At 44.3% G+C, this 20,974-nt stretch overlaps 1 protein-coding gene across 1 annotated transcript in view; it reads right to left on the bottom strand.

The window, feature by feature from the left end:
* LOC140421205 (retinal guanylyl cyclase 2-like) overlaps positions 1–20,974 on the bottom strand; it is a 122,040-nt gene that overhangs the window by 83,589 nt on the left and 17,477 nt on the right. The window contains exons 3-5 of the mRNA XM_072505735.1: positions 20,397–20,698; positions 5,502–5,856; positions 2,310–2,394 (exon numbers count right to left, since the gene is read on the bottom strand). Of these exons, the coding sequence (XP_072361836.1) occupies positions 2,310–2,394; positions 5,502–5,856; positions 20,397–20,698 (742 nt within the window). The remainder of the gene's footprint in view (positions 1–2,309; positions 2,395–5,501; positions 5,857–20,396; positions 20,699–20,974) is intronic.

The following is a 20,974-nucleotide window of genomic DNA, read 5'->3' as shown; positions in this document are numbered from 1 at the left end:
ATCTTGGCTGACAATGCGTTACTGAGAAAATGCTGCACAGTCAGAGGTGCTGTCCTCTGGATGGGATGCTAAACCCACAGTCAGGTGCATGTAAGAATTCCCCATGGTACTGTTCAAAGGAGAGCTGGGAGGTTCTTCTGGAGCCCCAGCCAATATTTATCCCTTAACCGTCGTTGCCAAAAGAAATAGCCATTTGGTAGTACAGAACTTGAGTATTGCTGAAAAAGGAGGCAGGCTGTCGAATCTTTTCATCTAGCACTCATCAGGTCAGCTCGCAAGAATACTAATAGCAAAGGTAGTAACTGTTCCCCAGGATTCTAGGATTCTATGAGTGCAAGCTCCATGATAACACCGCTACCACTAAGAGTCCACTTGCCAACTAATCAGCACTTTCTTCTCATGCAGTATAAATTGTTTTCCCCTTTACTATTGCCATTCTTGTGAACTGTCCTAATGAGTGCAAGATGAAAAGCTTTGACAGTTGTCTCTTTTCTCATCAATTAGTGAAACTGATTACTGGGTCATTTCTCTCACTGATCTTGGTGGGATCATACTGCATGAAAATTAGCTGTCTATTTCCCTATATTACAACAGTGAAAACATTTCAGAAGTACTTCAATGGCTGTAAAACTTTGGGATGTCCGGAGATTATGAAAACTGCTATATTAATGCAACACCTTTCCTTTTCTTTTTACTTTGTTACTCTGTGAGCTTCTTGTTGTGTCGATAGCATTCGGAGTTAGTAACACTCTATTTCAATGTTATATTTATTCTGTCTCACTGTTGGTATCTCTCTGATTCATTGTTAGTTGCTCCACACTCTTTCATGGTTAATTCGACACGGGTGGGTTAAAACAATATGGGGCTGGATTCTCCGTTGCGCCGGCAGCGCACCCACGCCCTGGGATTTCCCAATGGCATGGGGCTTCCCACAATGGGAAACTCCATTGTCTGGCTGGCTGGTGTGATGGAGTATCCCGCTGCCGGCGGGAGTGTGCCGCACCCCTGGAGGATCCCACCCATGATGGGTCGATTTTCTAGTTCCAACTAGAGAGGGTTAGTAGCTGAAGCAAACTTGCCACTTGTCCGAAGCCGGAATCGGGCTGAACTGCTACTGGGTTTGCAGCACATTTGAGTGTCACCAGGGAGCTGAAGGCCACAAGCGGGCACCATCCCGTGGCTCACCAGTTATGGGAAATGAATTGGCCCCCATTCTGAACCAATTGACCAATTGGGACATGTTTGTTTGGTATTTTCTCACATACATCTTTCCCCTTTAGGGAATAGTGGGGAGCGGTTCTGAGCGTCAAACTACAGGCAGGATGTGAACACATTGGAGGCAGTGCGGAAGAGGTTCACAAGAATGGTTCCAGAGATGCGAGACTTCAGTTTTGAGGATCGTTTGGAGAGGTTGGGACAGTTCTCCTTGGAGAGAAGAAGGCTGAGAGGAGATTTGATAGAGATGTTGAAAATCATGAGGGGGCTGGACAGAGTAGACAGGGAGAAACTGTTCCTCCTCGTAATAGGATCAGGAACGAGAGGGCACAGGTTTAAAGTTATTTGCAAAAGAGGCAAATGTGACGTGAGACCTTTTGTTTTCCGCACAAGTGGTTTGAGTCCGGAATCTATTGTCCGGAAGTGTGGTGGAGGCAGGTTCAATCAGGGCATTCAAAAGGGCATTGTTGATGATAATTTGAATAGAAACAATGTGAAATGGTATGGGAAAAAGGCAGGGGAATGGTGCTGAGTCATGATGCTCTCCTGGAGTGCCAGTGCAGCCACAATGGACCAAATAGCCTCCTTCTGCATCGTAACAATTCTGTGACTCTGCAAAATGCTGGAATGATAAGCAGCCTGTTAACCCACATCATTAATGTTCCTTCAATAGCCGCAAAGTCCTGGAGTAGGGCTTAAACCCAGAGTTTCTGTCTCAATGACAGGGGCACTGTCTACTGAGTCACAAGTCCTCTTAAGTAGGCCATGGCGGCTTGCGAAACATTAACGTCACAGCATCTCCCTCATTCAAGCCCTGGATAAAACTAGCCCCAGGATATTATCTTGATTTGTATAAATTTATGAGACTTCCGTCTGCTCACCCACCACAGAACCTGTGTAAGTTAACGTCAGGATCTGAGTGCGATGTAACCTGCTTGATTTTAACTCCCCCACCAACCCAGTGTCTGCCATTGATTCAAGATCAGGTGACGGATAAAAATGTGCATAAACGTGTATGATCGAAAAATAGATTTCAACTTAACACTTAGACCCGAAACCTTTTACTATTAAGAGTAATTTGCCAAAGACTATACCTTATACCATAGACAAGGCCCATGCTGAAAACCGCAGCAAAGGTGACCATCAATGACACTGTTACAGCAAAGAAAGGATCAATTCCTAAAATAAGAAGTAAATAGAATAACATGACATTAGAACAAAGTTAAAGAGAAATAAAAGTACTTGAAACTTTTGGCAGTTTATTATTATCATCCCATTTCTTCCAAAGGTGTCTAACTGGATTCAACACAGGATGATGGGAAGGGTGTTTCAGGTGGGGGGGGGGGGGGTAATCTGTCCTTCAGTGGTGAACACAACCCCGCCAATCACAGTAGCCCCTCTGCCCTTTAACACTCTGGCTGGAAATGGGTTTTTTACCCCCCATTTCTGTGGAAGTCCCAGCTCACCTACCTACCAACCAGTGAGATTGGCTGGCAGCGCCAGTGGCAGCAGTGGCCAGGACTGGGACTGCAGGCAGTCACCAGATTCTAAGGGTGGATTTTTGTGCCTCCATTCCAGTGAGGCATGGCTGGAAAATGCAGCCAGCCATTTAAAAGACCATCGACTTCAGCAAGGCCAGAATATCCACCAGCGAAAGGAGCTGTAACCAGGGTTATAGTAATCTTTATTAGTGTCACAAGTAGGCTCACATTAACACTGCAATGAAGTTACTGTGAAAATCCCCCAGTCGCCATATTCCCGCGCCTGTTCGAGTACACAGAGGGAGAATTCAGAATGTCCAATTCACCTAACAGCACGTCTTTCGGGTATTGTGGGAAGAAACCGGTGCACCATTGACTCCCTCAACTTCCACTGCCGCCTCAACAGCTCCCGGAGGTATCTTCTCATCTCCTCCCCAGGTCTCTGGAGCTCGGAGGTGATGAAAGTTGTCAACTTGTCGATTGGCGCCTGGGTCTGTGCTGGGAACTCTGCGGGGTCGACTCTCACCAGTTCTGTGCCTCCATGTGCGGCTTCCTGCTCCGAGACTGAGGTTTCCCTCCCCTCGTTTCTACTGGATTTTCGGCTGGGCGGTTGGTTCTTTCCAATCCTGCTTGGCAGTGCGATCAATGGGGGTTCAGGCTGGGGGATTGTAAGTATTTTTGGTGCCCGTTTGTTGGGTTAAAGATTCTTAGACAAAGCCACCTTTCAAGCAAACACTCAGCTCATAGCCGCCACCGGAAGTCCACTATACATATATGCAGTAAAGTGTCCAGGCAAGGAGCTATCTCAAATGTTTAGGTGTTCACACATCTCTGCTCAACACAACACTGGCCCTAGATCTGGGTCATGTGCCTTTTTGAATCACTGTGTGGGTGGTACTGTACTCAGTCCCACATTAACCCTGTGTGTGCAGGACCCTTATGTTAAAGTGGTGAAAATAAAGGACTATATACAGCTTAGTATAAGAATGGCACAGTCAACAGTACGGCGCCGAGGACCCGGTTCGATCCCAGCGTGCGCCCTACTAGAAGATGACCTCCCACACCTAATCTTCCTGGGAACCTGATTTAAATATCTATTAGAACAATGAAGAGGAAGTCTAGATCCTGACAAGGCCTTAAAGGCAGAAACAATATTAAATGCTCAGGGACAACGGAAGCCCAATGAGAAAACTTGAAGCAAAAACAGGAAAGGCAGGGAATACTCAGCAACCGAGTTAATGTTTTAAGTCCAATATGAATTTTCAGCGGTTCTGGAGAGGAGTGAAGTTTACAGGCAACAGATTTCTGTGAGGCCTTGTGAATGAATGGCTATCCTTTCTTGTCGGCATGGCAGAAAAAATGTGTGCTGGTTGCAACATGGACAGAGAGAGAGAGATTTGTCTTTTAATACCTGTAATGTCAGAGATCATGAGACCACGTTTACACCTACAATTTAAGATAAACAGCAGAACTGGCTCAGTGGGTAATTGTGCCAAGAGCTATAATGCCAACCACGCAACCTAAGGAGGCCTCAGGTTTGAGTCCCGGTTTATACAGAATTTGTTAACATCTGCTGAGGCAGCAACAGAAGCAGCACAAGTGGCCTCAATGCCTAGGGAGAGGAGAGCTGAAATCAGCAGAGTCTCCGTTCCTGCGGCAACTTCTGTACAAAGTGCCACTGCAGACTCAATTGGGGCAGATCTGACTTGAGTGACACTCACTGTAGTTAAACCACCTGTCGGAATCATTTGTCTGAGTAGACATTCATTTATAACACCACTTAATAGAACATATCGAGCCATCGTTTGCTGTGACAAGGCATCCACCAGCATCTGCCATTATACTGAGACTGGCCCTTGCATGTTTCATTGCAATTAGATTTTGCACTATAGGTTGAGGAAAGAGCAAGCTGAAAACTCGCAGAGAGTGAAACCAGGCACCTGGAACTGAAGTGAATGGAGAAGGAAGCGTTAAGGTAGAGAGTGTGATTCAATATCAATTTCAGGTACAAAGTAAAAAAAAATAAGGATTTGAATAAGAGTGAAAAAAGAGAGAAAGAAAAGTATTTAAAAATGCCTTATTTATAATCATAGATCATAGAATTTACAGTGCGGAATGAGGATATTCGGCCCATCGAGTCTGTACCAGCCCTTGAAAAACTCTGACAATTATTAAAACCTGAAGGAATAAGGCTCTGTCCTTCTATAATGAATGTGAAGTTGTATAAGATGGTTATGTTTTGGACTGTCTCTTTACTTCCAGGTAAAAGGGAGTAGAGAAGATAGTCATGTGATCTTCTTCGACGACTGCCTAACAAGCCTGGGTGGTTTGGTTACCATGGGGACAGGGTGAGACTTACTGGGAGAAAATTATAAAATGTTCACACCTGAAAACAAAGCAACTGAACTAACTGGATAAACTTTCGGTCTCCAAGTTTTTGAATGGAAATAAAGAGAGCAGGAGAGAGAGAGAGGGAAACAAAGACAGCATCTGGTGTGGAAGAGAGAGAAATGTACTTGCTGCGAGCAGCATATTATCAGGGTCAACTGGCTCGTTAACAAGCTCAATTGACCCTTGATAATTATTTAAATATGGCAGGCCGGCTGTCAGTTTCGACTTGGGGGTGAAATTAGGCATGGGCGGGAGGGCAGCGGGAATGAATTCCCACTCTATTTTAAATGTCACAAAAAATCCAGCCCATGATCTTTGACATCGATGCAACATCACATTTTTGCCCGGACAATTAGCTCCCTGGCTGGAATAAAGAACCCCAATAAGTGTAATATTTTTTAAATGTCACGTTACCTCCTGTGCAGATTTTCCCACGGGTAAACCAGCAAGCTGAGTCTGTTTTCGGTAAGATTCCATTGGGAAAATTAATTGTTCTCCCTGTCAATCGTAGCAGGTCTGCTTCCATGTCTACGGTATACGTGCGATACAGTTCAGTCCCTTTGCCATCAGTGTCCAGGATTACATAATCGGTGAAGCTGTCCCCATTTTTATCAGTCCAGATCTTCTGATTAAAGCCATCAAATTTTATGTTCCTGGAAAACATTGCTATGTTGCTACCAGAGACCCAGGCTTGGTGTTTTCTATTGTTATTCATAGCTTTGGCTACAAAATAGATAGCGTTATAGATAGTTCCAAACAGCGGTGACACCTGGTGATCAAAAATATACTGTTTCACAACCTACCCTGGTAGTGCCATTGCTGGCAGAAGGATTTAACCACATTGTGACAAGTTTACATCAGCAGTTTTCTTTATGATTAGGAGCACAGGAATTTATAAATGTAACAGACGGGTCATTCAGCTCCCCCGCAGCGCGTTTTGCAGTGTGGGGCCTGGCTTCTTCCGGTCCCACTGCTATCAAAGCCATTTTTCGTTGAGAAAGGACAGAATGAATCACTTTAAAATGCAGCCTGAAATATGTCTGTCCTGGTGCTGTAATCTGCCGGCCTCTAAGCATGCTTCTGCAGAAACATAGAATTCCTACAGTGCAGAAGGAGGCCATTCGGCCCACCGAGTCTGCCCCAACCCTCTGACAGAGCACCCTACCTAGGCCCACTCCCCCGCTCTATCCCCGTAACCTAACCTGTACATCCCTGGACACTAGGGAGCAATTTAGCATGGCCAATCCACCTAGTGTGCACAACCTTGGACTGTGCGAGGAAACCCGAGCACCCGGAGGAAATGCCCGCAGACACGGGGAGAATATCCGGACTCCACACGGACTCCATCTCAGGTCGGAATCGAACCTGGGTCCCTGGTGCAGTGACCTTTTCCTCTCTCAGGAGAACAGCCTCAGCTTCTCCAATCTACCCACGTACCTGAAGCTTCCTCCAGATAAAAGCAAATTACTGTGGATGCCAGGAATCAGGCCAGAGGGGGGGGGGGGTTACCAGGTAGAGGCTGGGTGAGGAGGTGGGGGTGGAGTGAAGGGTTCGCAAATAGAATGGGGCTGAAGGGAATGGGTGGGGGTGGGGGGGGAGGGGGGGGGGGGAGATCGGGGCAGCCTTCCAAAATTGCACACCGATCCGCTGGGGGGTAGGATCTGGATTACACTGTCTGGGGTTTAGGATCTAGAACACACTGTCTGGGATTAGGATCTGGAATACACTGTCTGGAGTTTAGGATCTGGAATACACTGACTGGGGGTTAGAATCTGGAATATACTGACTGGGATTAGGATCTGGATTACACTGTCTGGGGGTTAGGATCTGGATTACACTGTCTGGGGGTTAGGATCTGGAATACACTGACTGGGGTTTAGGATCTGGAATACACTGTCTGGGGTTTAGGATCTGGAATACACTGTCTGGGGTTTAGGATCTGGAATACACTGTCTGGGGGTTAGGATCTGGATTACACTGTCTGGGGTTTAGGATCTGGAATACACTGACTGGGGGTTTAGGATCTGGAATACACTGTCTGGGGGTTAGGATCTGGAATACACTGTCTGGGGGTTAGGATCTGGATTACACTGTCTGGGGTTTAGGATCTGGAATACACTGTCTGGGGGTTAGGATCTGGATTACACTGTCTGGGGTTTAGGATCTGGAATACACTGTCTGGGGGTTAGGATCTGGATTACACTGTCTGGGGTTTAGGATCTGGAATACACTGTCTGGGGGTTAGGATCTGGAATACACTGTCTGGGGGTTAGGATCTGGAATACACTGTCTGGGGTTTAGGATCTGGAATACACTGTCTGGGGGTTAGGATCTGGAATACACTGTCTGGGGTTTAGGATCTGGAATACACTGTCTGGGGGTTAGGATCTGGAATACACTGTCTGGGGGTTAGGATCTGGATTACACTGTCTGGGGTTTAGGATCTGGATTACACTGTCTGGGGGTTAAGATCTGGATTACACTGTCTGGGGTTTAGGATCTGGAATACACTGTCTGGTGGTAAGGATCTGGAATACACTGTCTGGGGGGTTAGGATCTGGAATACACTGACTGGGGTTTAGGATCTGGAATACACTGTCTGGGGGTTAGGATCTTGATTACACTGTCTGGGGTTTAGGATCTGCAATACACTGTCTGGGGGTTAGGATTTGGAATACACTGTCTGGGGGTTAGGATCTGGATTACACTGTCTGGGGTTTAGGATCTGGAATACACTGTCTGGGGGTTAGGATCTGGAATACACTGTCTGGGGGTTAGGATCTGGAATACACTGTCTGGGGCTTAGGATCTGGAATACGCTGACTGGGGGTTATGATCTGGAATACACTGTCTGGGGGTTAGGATCTGGATTACACTGACTGGGGGTTAGGATCTGGAATACACTGTCTGGGGGTTAAGATCTGGAATACACTGTCTGGGGGTTAAGATCTGGAATACACTGTCTGGGGGATAAGATCTGGAATACACTGTCTGGATGTTAGGATATGGAATACACTGTCTGGATGTTAGGATCTGGAATACACTGTCTGGATGTTAGGATCTGGAATACACTGTCTGGGGTTTAGAATCTGGAATACACTGTCTGGATCTAGGATCTAGAATATGCTACCTGGGGATTCAAATCTGGAATACACTTTTTGGGGTTTAGAATTTTGATTACACTGACATGGGGTTAGGATCTGGAATACACGTCTGGATGTTATTATCTGGAATACACTGTCTGGATGTTAGGATCTGGAATACACGTCTGGATGTTATTATCTGGAATACACGTCTGGATGTTAGGATCTGGAATACACTGTCTGGATGTTAGGATCTGGAATACACTATTTGGATGTTATTATCTGGAATACACTGTCTGGATGTTAGGATCTGGAATACAGTGTCTGGGTGTTAGGATATGGAATACACTGTCTGGGGGTTAGGATCTGGAATACACTGTCTGGATGTTAGGATCTGGAATACACTGTCTGGATGTTAGGATCTGAGATACTCTGTCTGGATACTAGGATCTGGAATACATCTTCTGGATGTTCGGAAAAGGAATACACTGTCTGGATGTTAGGATCTGGAATACACTATTTGGATGTTAGGATATGGAATACACTGTCTGGATGTTAGGATCTGGAATACACTGTCTGGATGTTAGGATCTGGAATACACTGTCTGGATGTTAGTATCTGGAATACACTATTTGGTGTTAGGATATGGAATACACTGTCTGGGGGTTAGGATCTGGAATACACTGTCTGGGGGTTAGGATCTGGAATACACTGTCTGGATGTTAGGATCTGGAATACACTGTCTGATGGTAGGATCTGGAATACACTGTCTGTATGTTAGGATCTGGAATACACTATTTGTATGTTCTGATCTGGAATACACCTTCTGGATGTTCAGAAAAGGAATACACTATTTGGATGTTAGGATATGGAATAGACTTTCAGGGGGTTAGGAGTGGAATACACTGTCTGGATGTTAGGATCTGGAATACACTGTCTGGATGTTATGATCTGGAATACACTGTCCGGATGTTAGAATCTGGAACACACTGTCTGGATGTTAGGATCTGGAATACACTGCCTGGATGTTAGGATCTGGAATATATTGTCTGGATGTTAGGGTATGGAATACACTGTCTGGATGGTAGGATCTGGAATACACTGTCTGAGGGTTAGGATCTGGAATACACTGTCTGGGGGTTAGGATCTGGAATACACCGTCTGGAGGTTAGGATCTGGAATACACTATATGGATGTTATTATCTGGAATACTCTGTCTGGGATTAGGATCTGGAATACACTGTCTGAGTGTTCGAATCTGGAATACACTGACTGGGGGTTAGGATCTGGAATACACTGTCTGGGGATTAGGATCTGGAATACACTGTCTGGATTGAGGGTCTGGAATACACGCTCTGGGGGGTAGGATCTGGAATACACTGCCTGTGGGTTAGCATCTGGAATACACTGTCTGGGGATTAGGCTCTGGAATACACTGACTGGGGGTTAAGATCTGGAATACACTGTCTGGGGGTAGGATCTGGAATACACTGTCTGGGGTTAGGATCTAGAATATGCTACCTGGGGATGCAGATCAGGAATGCACTGTCTGGATGTTAGGATATAGAATACACTGTCTGGATGTTAGGATATGGAATACACTGTCTGGATGTTAGGATCTCGAATACGCTGTCTGAATCTTAGAATCTGGAACACACTGTCTGGATGTTAGGATATGGAATACACTGTCTGGAGGTTAGGATCTGGAATATATTGTCTGGATGTTAGGATCTGGAATACACTCTCTGGGGATTAGGATCTGGAATACACTGTCTGGATTGAGGGTCTGGAATACACTCTCTGGGGGGTAGGATCTGGAATACACTGTCTGTGGGTTAGCATCTGGAATACACTGTCTGGGGATTAGGCTCTGGAATACACTGACTGGGGGTTAAGATCTGGAATACACTGTCTGGGGGTAGGATCTGGAATACACTGTCTGGGGTTAGGATCTAGAATATGCTACCTGGGGATGCAGATCAGGAATGCACTGTCTGGATGTTAGGATATGGAATACACTGTCTGGATGTTAGGATATGGAATACACTGTCTGGATGTTAGGATCTGGAATACGCTGTCTGAATCTTAGAATCTGGAACACACAGTCTGGATGTTAGGATATGGAATACACTGTCTGGAGGTTAGGATCTGGAATATATTGTCTGGATGTTAGGATCTGGAATACACTGTCTGGGGGTTAGGATCTGGAATACACTGTCTGGGGTTTAGAATCGGGAATACACTGTCTGGGGCTAGGATCTAGAAAATGACATGGGGTTAGGATCTGGTATACACGTCTGGATGTTAGGATCTGGAATACACTGTCTGAATGTTAGGATCTGGAATACACTATTTGGATGTTATTATCTGGAATACACTGTCTGGGGGTTAGGATCTGGAATACACTGTCTGGATGTTAGGATCTGGAATACACTGTCTGGATGCTAGGATCTGGAATACACTGTCTGGATGTTAGGATCTGGAATACACTGTCTGGATGCTAGGATCTGGAATACACTGTCTGGATGTTCGGAAAAGGAATACACTGTCTGGATGTTCGGATCTGGATTACACTGCCTGGGGGTTAGGATCTGGAATACACTGACTGGTGTTTAGGATCTGGAATACACTGTCTGGGGGTTAGGATCTGGATCACACTGTCTGGGGTTTAGGATCTGCAATACACTGTCTGGGGGTTAGGATCTGGAATACACTGTCTGGGGGTTAGGATGTGGAATACACTGTCTGGGGGTTAGGATCTGGATTACACTGTCTGGGGTTTAGGATCTGGATTACACTGTCTGGGGGTTAAGATCTGGATTACATTGTCTGGGGTTTAGAATCTGGAATACGCTGACTGGGGGTTATGATCTGGAATACACTGTCTGGGGGTTAGGATCTGGATTACACTGTCTGGGGTTTAGGATCTGGATTACACTGTCTGGGGGTTAAGATCTGGATTACACTGTCTGGGGTTTAGGATCTGGAATACACTGTCTGGGGGTTAGGATCTGGAACACACTGTCTGGGGGTTAGGATCTGGAATACGCTGACTGGGGGTTATGATCTGGAATACACTGTCTGGGGGTTAGGATCTGGATTACACTGACTGGGGGTTAGGATCTGGAATACACTGTCTGGGGGTTAAGATCTGGAATACACTGTCTGGGGGTTAGGATCTGGAATACACTGTCTGGGGGATAAGATTTGGAATACACTGTCTGGATGTTAGGATATGGAATACACTGTCTGGATGTTAGGATCTGGAATATACTGTCTGGATGTTAGGATCTGGAATACACTGTCTGGGGTTTAGAATCTGGAATACACTGTCTGGGTCTAGGATCTAGAATATGCTACCTGGGGATTCAGATCTGGAATACACTTTTTTGGGTTTAGAATTTTGAATACACTGACATGGGGTTAGGATCTGGAATACACGTCTGGATGTTAGGATCTGGAATACACTGTCTGGATGTTAGGATCTGGAATACACTATTTGGATGTTATTATCTGGAATACACTGTCTGGATGTTAGGATCTGGAATACAGTGTCTGGGGGTTAGGATATGGAATACACTGTCTGGGGGTTAGGATCTGGAATACACTGTCTGGATGTTAGGATCTGGAATACACTGTCTGGATGTTAGGATCTGAGATACTCTGTCTGGATGCTAGGATCTGGAATACACCTTCTGGATGTTCGGAAAAGGAATACACTGGCTGGATGTTAGGATCTGGAATACACTATTTGGATGTTAGGATATGGAATACACTGTCTGGATGTTAGGATCTGGAATACACTGTCTGGATGTTAGGATCTGAGATACTCTGTCTGGATGCTAGGATCTGGAATACACCTTCTGGATGTTCGGAAAAGGAATACAATGTCTGGATGTTAGGATCTGGAATACACTATTTGGATGTTAGGATATGGAATACACTGTCTGGATGTTAGGATCTGGAATACATTGTCTGGATGTTAGGATCTGGAATACACTGTCTGGATGTTAGTATCTGGAATACATTATTTGGTGTTAGGATATGGAATACACTGTCTGGGGGTTAGGATCTGGACTACACTGTCTGGATGTTAGGATCTGGAATACACTGTCTGGATGTTAGGATCTGGAATACACTGTCTGGATGTTAGGATCTGAGATACTCTGTCTGGATGCTAGGATCTGGAATACACCTTCTGGATGTTCAGAAAAGGAATACACTGTCTGGATGTTAGGATCTGGAATATACTATTTGGATGTTAGGATATGGAATACACTGTCTGGATGTTAGGATCTGGAATACACTGTCTGGATGTTAGGATCTGGAATATACTGTCTGGATGTTAGGATCTGGAATACACTGTCTGGGGTTTAGAATCTGGAATACACTGTCTGGGTCTAGGATCTAGAATATGCTACCTGGGGATTCAGATCTGGAATACACTTTTTTGGGTTTAGAATTTTGAATACACTGACATGGGGTTAGGATCTGGAATACACGTCTGGATGTTAGGATCTGGAATACACTGTCTGGATGTTAGGATCTGGAATACACTATTTGGATGTTATTATCTGGAATACACTGTCTGGATGTTAGGATCTGGAATACAGTGTCTGGGGGTTAGGATATGGAATACACTGTCTGGGGGTTAGGATCTGGAATACACTGTCTGGATGTTAGGATCTGGAATACACTGTCTGGATGTTAGGATCTGAGATACTCTGTCTGGATGCTAGGATCTGGAATACACCTTCTGGATGTTCGGAAAAGGAATACACTGGCTGGATGTTAGGATCTGGAATACACTATTTGGATGTTAGGATATGGAATACACTGTCTGGATGTTAGGATCTGGAATACACTGTCTGGATGTTAGGATCTGAGATACTCTGTCTGGATGCTAGGATCTGGAATACACCTTCTGGATGTTCGGAAAAGGAATACAATGTCTGGATGTTAGGATCTGGAATACACTATTTGGATGTTAGGATATGGAATACACTGTCTGGATGTTAGGATCTGGAATACATTGTCTGGATGTTAGGATCTGGAATACACTGTCTGGATGTTAGTATCTGGAATACATTATTTGGTGTTAGGATATGGAATACACTGTCTGGGGGTTAGGATCTGGACTACACTGTCTGGATGTTAGGATCTGGAATACACTGTCTGGATGTTAGGATCTGGAATACACTGTCTGGATGTTAGGATCTGAGATACTCTGTCTGGATGCTAGGATCTGGAATACACCTTCTGGATGTTCAGAAAAGGAATACACTGTCTGGATGTTAGGATCTGGAATATACTATTTGGATGTTAGGATATGGAATACACTGTCTGGATGTTAGGATCTGGAATACACTGTCTGGATGTTAGGATCTGGAATATACTGTCTGGGGGTTAGAATCTGGAATATATTGTCTGGATGTTAGGATCTGGAATACACTGTCTGTGGGTTAGGATCTGGAATACACTGTCTGGGGGATAAGATCTGGAATACAATGTCTGGATGTTAGGATATGGAATACACTGTCTGGATGTTAGGATCTGGAATACACTGTCTGGATGTTAGGATCTGGAATACACTGTCTGGGGTTTAGAATCTGGAATACACTGTCTGGATCTAGGATCTAGAATATGCTACCTGGGGATTCAAATCTGGAATACACTTTTTGGGGTTTAGAATTTTGATTACACTGACATGGGGTTAGGATCTGGAATACACGTCTGGATGTTATTATCTGGAATACACTGTCTGGATGTTAGGATCTGGAATACACGTCTGGATGTTATTATCTGGAATACACGTCTGGATGTTAGGATCTGGAATACACTGTCTGGATGTTAGGATCTGGAATACACTATTTGGATGTTATTATCTGGAATACACTGTCTGGATGTTAGGATCTGGAATACAGTGTCTGGGTGTTAGGATATGGAATACACTGTCTGGGGGTTAGGATCTGGAATACACTGTCTGGATGTTAGGATCTGGAATACACTGTCTGGATGTTAGGATCTGAGATACTCTGTCTGGATACTAGGATCTGGAATACATCTTCTGGATGTTCGGAAAAGGAATACACTGTCTGGATGTTAGGATCTGGAATACACTATTTGGATGTTAGGATATGGAATACACTGTCTGGATGTTAGGATCTGGAATACACTGTCTGGATGTTAGGATCTGGAATACACTGTCTGGATGTTAGTATCTGGAATACACTATTTGGTGTTAGGATATGGAATACACTGTCTGGGGGTTAGGATCTGGAATACACTGTCTGGGGGTTAGGATCTGGAATACACTGTCTGGATGTTAGGATCTGGAATACACTGTCTGATGGTAGGATCTGGAATACACTGTCTGTATGTTAGGATCTGGAATACACTATTTGTATGTTCTGATCTGGAATACACCTTCTGGATGTTCAGAAAAGGAATACACTATTTGGATGTTAGGATATGGAATAGACTTTCAGGGGGTTAGGAGTGGAATACACTGTCTGGATGTTAGGATCTGGAATACACTGTCTGGATGTTATGATCTGGAATACACTGTCCGGATGTTAGAATCTGGAACACACTGTCTGGATGTTAGGATCTGGAATACACTGCCTGGATGTTAGGATCTGGAATATATTGTCTGGATGTTAGGGTATGGAATACACTGTCTGGATGGTAGGATCTGGAATACACTGTCTGAGGGTTAGGATCTGGAATACACTGTCTGGGGGTTAGGATCTGGAATACACCGTCTGGAGGTTAGGATCTGGAATACACTATATGGATGTTATTATCTGGAATACTCTGTCTGGGATTAGGATCTGGAATACACTGTCTGAGTGTTCGAATCTGGAATACACTGACTGGGGGTTAGGATCTGGAATACACTGTCTGGGGATTAGGATCTGGAATACACTGTCTGGATTGAGGGTCTGGAATACACGCTCTGGGGGGTAGGATCTGGAATACACTGCCTGTGGGTTAGCATCTGGAATACACTGTCTGGGGATTAGGCTCTGGAATACACTGACTGGGGGTTAAGATCTGGAATACACTGTCTGGGGGTAGGATCTGGAATACACTGTCTGGGGTTAGGATCTAGAATATGCTACCTGGGGATGCAGATCAGGAATGCACTGTCTGGATGTTAGGATATAGAATACACTGTCTGGATGTTAGGATATGGAATACACTGTCTGGATGTTAGGATCTCGAATACGCTGTCTGAATCTTAGAATCTGGAACACACTGTCTGGATGTTAGGATATGGAATACACTGTCTGGAGGTTAGGATCTGGAATATATTGTCTGGATGTTAGGATCTGGAATACACTCTCTGGGGATTAGGATCTGGAATACACTGTCTGGATTGAGGGTCTGGAATACACTCTCTGGGGGGTAGGATCTGGAATACACTGTCTGTGGGTTAGCATCTGGAATACACTGTCTGGGGATTAGGCTCTGGAATACACTGACTGGGGGTTAAGATCTGGAATACACTGTCTGGGGGTAGGATCTGGAATACACTGTCTGGGGTTAGGATCTAGAATATGCTACCTGGGGATGCAGATCAGGAATGCACTGTCTGGATGTTAGGATATGGAATACACTGTCTGGATGTTAGGATATGGAATACACTGTCTGGATGTTAGGATCTGGAATACGCTGTCTGAATCTTAGAATCTGGAACACACAGTCTGGATGTTAGGATATGGAATACACTGTCTGGAGGTTAGGATCTGGAATATATTGTCTGGATGTTAGGATCTGGAATACACTGTCTGGGGGTTAGGATCTGGAATACACTGTCTGGGGTTTAGAATCGGGAATACACTGTCTGGGGCTAGGATCTAGAAAATGACATGGGGTTAGGATCTGGTATACACGTCTGGATGTTAGGATCTGGAATACACTGTCTGAATGTTAGGATCTGGAATACACTATTTGGATGTTATTATCTGGAATACACTGTCTGGGGGTTAGGATCTGGAATACACTGTCTGGATGTTAGGATCTGGAATACACTGTCTGGATGCTAGGATCTGGAATACACTGTCTGGATGTTAGGATCTGGAATACACTGTCTGGATGCTAGGATCTGGAATACACTGTCTGGATGTTCGGAAAAGGAATACACTGTCTGGATGTTCGGATCTGGATTACACTGCCTGGGGGTTAGGATCTGGAATACACTGACTGGTGTTTAGGATCTGGAATACACTGTCTGGGGGTTAGGATCTGGATCACACTGTCTGGGGTTTAGGATCTGCAATACACTGTCTGGGGGTTAGGATCTGGAATACACTGTCTGGGGGTTAGGATGTGGAATACACTGTCTGGGGGTTAGGATCTGGATTACACTGTCTGGGGTTTAGGATCTGGATTACACTGTCTGGGGGTTAAGATCTGGATTACATTGTCTGGGGTTTAGAATCTGGAATACGCTGACTGGGGGTTATGATCTGGAATACACTGTCTGGGGGTTAGGATCTGGATTACACTGTCTGGGGTTTAGGATCTGGATTACACTGTCTGGGGGTTAAGATCTGGATTACACTGTCTGGGGTTTAGGATCTGGAATACACTGTCTGGGGGTTAGGATCTGGAACACACTGTCTGGGGGTTAGGATCTGGAATACGCTGACTGGGGGTTATGATCTGGAATACACTGTCTGGGGGTTAGGATCTGGATTACACTGACTGGGGGTTAGGATCTGGAATACACTGTCTGGGGGTTAAGATCTGGAATACACTGTCTGGGGGTTAGGATCTGGAATACACTGTCTGGGGGATAAGATTTGGAATACACTGTCTGGATGTTAGGATATGGAATACACTGTCTGGATGTTAGGATCTGGAATATACTGTCTGGATGTTAGGATCTGGAATACACTGTCTGGGGTTTAGAATCTGGAATACACTGTCTGGGTCTAGGATCTAGAATATGCTACCTGGGGATTCAGATCTGGAATACACTTTTTTGGGTTTAGAATTTTGAATACACTGACATGGGGTTAGGATCTGGAATACACGTCTGGATGTTAGGATCTGGAATACACTGTCTGGATGTTAGGATCTGGAATACACTATTTGGATGTTATTATCTGGAATACACTGTCTGGATGTTAGGATCTGGAATACAGTGTCTGGGGGTTAGGATATGGAATACACTGTCTGGGGGTTAGGATCTGGAATACACTGTCTGGATGTTAGGATCTGGAATACACTGTCTGGATGTTAGGATCTGAGATACTCTGTCTGGATGCTAGGATCTGGAATACACCTTCTGGATGTTCGGAAAAGGAATACACTGGCTGGATGTTAGGATCTGGAATACACTATTTGGATGTTAGGATATGGAATACACTGTCTGGATGTTAGGATCTGGAATACACTGTCTGGATGTTAGGATCTGAGATACTCTGTCTGGATGCTAGGATCTGGAATACACCTTCTGGATGTTCGGAAAAGGAATACAATGTCTGGATGTTAGGATCTGGAATACACTATTTGGATGTTAGGATATGGAATACACTGTCTGGATGTTAGGATCTGGAATACATTGTCTGGATGTTAGGATCTGGAATACACTGTCTGGATGTTAGTATCTGGAATACATTATTTGGTGTTAGGATATGGAATACACTGTCTGGGGGTTAGGATCTGGACTACACTGTCTGGATGTTAGGATCTGGAATACACTGTCTGGATGTTAGGATCTGGAATACACTGTCTGGATGTTAGGATCTGAGATACTCTGTCTGGATGCTAGGAGCTGGAATACACCTTCTGGATGTTCAGAAAAGGAATACACTGTCTGGATGTTAGGATCTGGAATATACTATTTGGATGTTAGGATATGGAATACACTGTCTGGATGTTAGGATCTGGAATACACTGTCTGGATGTTAGGATCTGGAATATACTGTCTGGGGGTTAGAATCTGGAATATATTGTCTGGATGTTAGGATCTGGAATACACTGTCTGTGGGTTAGGATCTGGAATACACTGTCTGGGGTTTAGAATCTGGAATACACTGTCTGGGGCTAGGATCTAGAAAATGCTACCTGGGGATTCAGATCTGGAAGACACTTTTTGGGGTTTAGTATTTTGAATACTCTGACTTGGGGTTAGGATCTGGTATACACGTTTGGATGTTAGGATATGGAATACACTGTCTGGATGTTAGGATCTGGAATACACTATTTGGATGTTATTATCTGGAATACACTGTCTGGGGCTTAGGATCTGGAATACACTGTCTGGATGTTAGGATCTGGAATACACTATTTGGATGTTATTATCTGGAATACACTGTCTGGGGCTTAGGATCTGGAATACACTGTCTGGATGCTAGGATCTGGAATACGCTGTCTGGATGTTCGGAAAAGGAATACACTGTCTGGATGTTCGGATCTGGAATACACTGTCTGGATGTTAGGATCTGGAATACACTGCCTGGATGTTAGGATCTGGAATACACTGTCTGGATGTTAGGATCTGGAATTCACTATTTGGATGTTATTATCTGGAATACACTGTCTGGGGGTTATGATCTGGAATACACTGTCTGGGGGTTAGGATCTGGAATACACTGTCTGGATGTTAGGGTCTGAAATACACTGTCTGGATGCTAGGATCTGGAATACACTGTCTGGATGCTAGGATCTGGAATACACTGTCTGGATGTTCGGAAAAGGAATACACTGTCTGGATGCTAGGATCTGGAATACACCTTCTGGATGTTCGGAAAAGGAATACACTGTCTGGATGTTAGGATCTGGAATACACTGTCTGGATGTTAGGATATGGAATACACTGTCTGGATGTTAGAATCAGGAACACACTGTCTGGATGTTAGGATCTGGAATACACTGCCTGGATGTTAGGATCTGGAATATATTGTCTGGATGTTAGGATATGGAATACACTGACTGGGGATTAGGATCTTGAATACACTGTCTGGGTGTTAGGATCTAGAATACACTGTCTGGGGTTTAGGATCTGGAATACACTGTCTGGATGTTAGGATCTGGAATACACTGTCTGGGGGTTAGGATCTGGAATACACTGTCTGGAGCTAGGATCTAGAATATGCTACCTGGGGATTCAGATCTGGAATACACTTTTTGGGGTTTAGAATTTTGAATACACTGACATGGGGTTAGGATCTGGAATACACTATTTGGATGTTATTATCTGGAATACACTGTCTGGATGTTAGGATCTGGAATACACTGTCTTGGGGTTAGGATCTGGAATACACTGTCTGGGGGTTAGGATCTGGAATACACTGTTTGGATGTTAGGATATGTAATACACTGTCTGGATGTTAGGATCTGGAATACACTGTCTGGATGTTAGTATCTGGAATACACTGTCTGGATGTTGGGATCTGGAATACACTGTCTGGATGTTAGTATCTGGAATGCACTATTTGGATGTTAGGATATGGAATACACTGTCTGGTGGTTAGGATCTGGAATACACTGTCTGGATGTTAGGATCTGGTATTCACTATTTGGATGTTATGATCTGGAATATACTGTCTGGGAGTTAGGATATGGAATACACTGTCTGGATGTTAGGATCTGGAATACACTATTTGGATGTTAGGATATGGAATACACTGTCTGGGGGTTAGGATCTGGAATACACTGTCTGGATGTTCGTATCTGGAATACACCTTCTGGATGTTTAGATCTGGAATACACTGTCTGGATGTTAGGATCTGGAATACACTACCTGGATGTTAGGATCTGGAATACACCTTCTGGATGTTTGGATCTGGAATACACTGTCTGGATGTTAGGATGCGGAATACACTGTCCGAGAATGTGGCGGCCAAATTCTACTGTGGCTTCGAAAAGAGTTGGAAAATGATCACTTGCTGGGTTATGGGGAAATGGAGGGGGAGTAGGACTAGGTGAGTTATTCTTGCAGGGAGCCAGCACAGACATGATGGGCATCTTTCTGTGCTGTAACCGTTCTAGTCTAAAAATAAAATAACTGATACTGTATTCCCCATAGTGATCGACTCCTGACATGTATGGATGTTGGGTTTGGGCTTTTCCAACATGTACTGCCCAACTCATCTATAATAAATGGTCACTTGGCAAGGAAATGGAGGGATTTGTACTCCAGCACACACCCCTGTCTTCAGCAAAAATGGGGAGATCGCTGAAAAATAAGGAAATGACAAATAGAAGGTACCTGATCAGGCTTCATGTGTGTTACAATTTCTCGGCTCTGCATGTATTCTTCGAATGCCTGATGGAATGACATTTTTTCAGAATCCACAGTGATTGTCAACACTGAATCATATGCCTTCTGCAGCTTGGAGTTGTTCACCAGCACTGGGTAGGGAGTGTTTTGGTATGGGAGACTATAAAGAAGAGTATCGTATGGTATAAACACGTAGCCACCATCAGTCATCTGCAAGTCATGGGCAGCTTCCAAAAGGTGTTTCTGTTCCTCACCTCCAATAAGAACTGAGTGCATACACATGATTATCACTGAAAGACATACAGAAGGGTTTTGTTATCAAGTTGTTATTGTGGTATCAAAATCCGTTCCGGCTTTTTAAGTTTTTAAAAAAGTATTACGTAAGAACATTAGAAATTGGAATGGGTCATTTTGCCCATACAGCCTGCGTCACCATTCAATACAAAAATGCCGAATCTTCTACCTCAGTTCCTCTTTCCAGAAATATCTCCTTTCTCTCTTAGTTCCCCTAGTATCCAAATATCTAACGATCTCTGGCTTCTATATCATCAGCAACAGGTTTTGTA

The sequence above is a fragment of the Scyliorhinus torazame genome, chromosome 5 (assembly GCF_047496885.1).
Source record: "Scyliorhinus torazame isolate Kashiwa2021f chromosome 5, sScyTor2.1, whole genome shotgun sequence".
Taxonomy (NCBI): domain Eukaryota; kingdom Metazoa; phylum Chordata; class Chondrichthyes; order Carcharhiniformes; family Scyliorhinidae; genus Scyliorhinus; species Scyliorhinus torazame.
The sequence above is the reverse complement of the archived record's forward strand: the minus strand, read 5'-3'. Positions and strand labels throughout refer to the sequence as shown.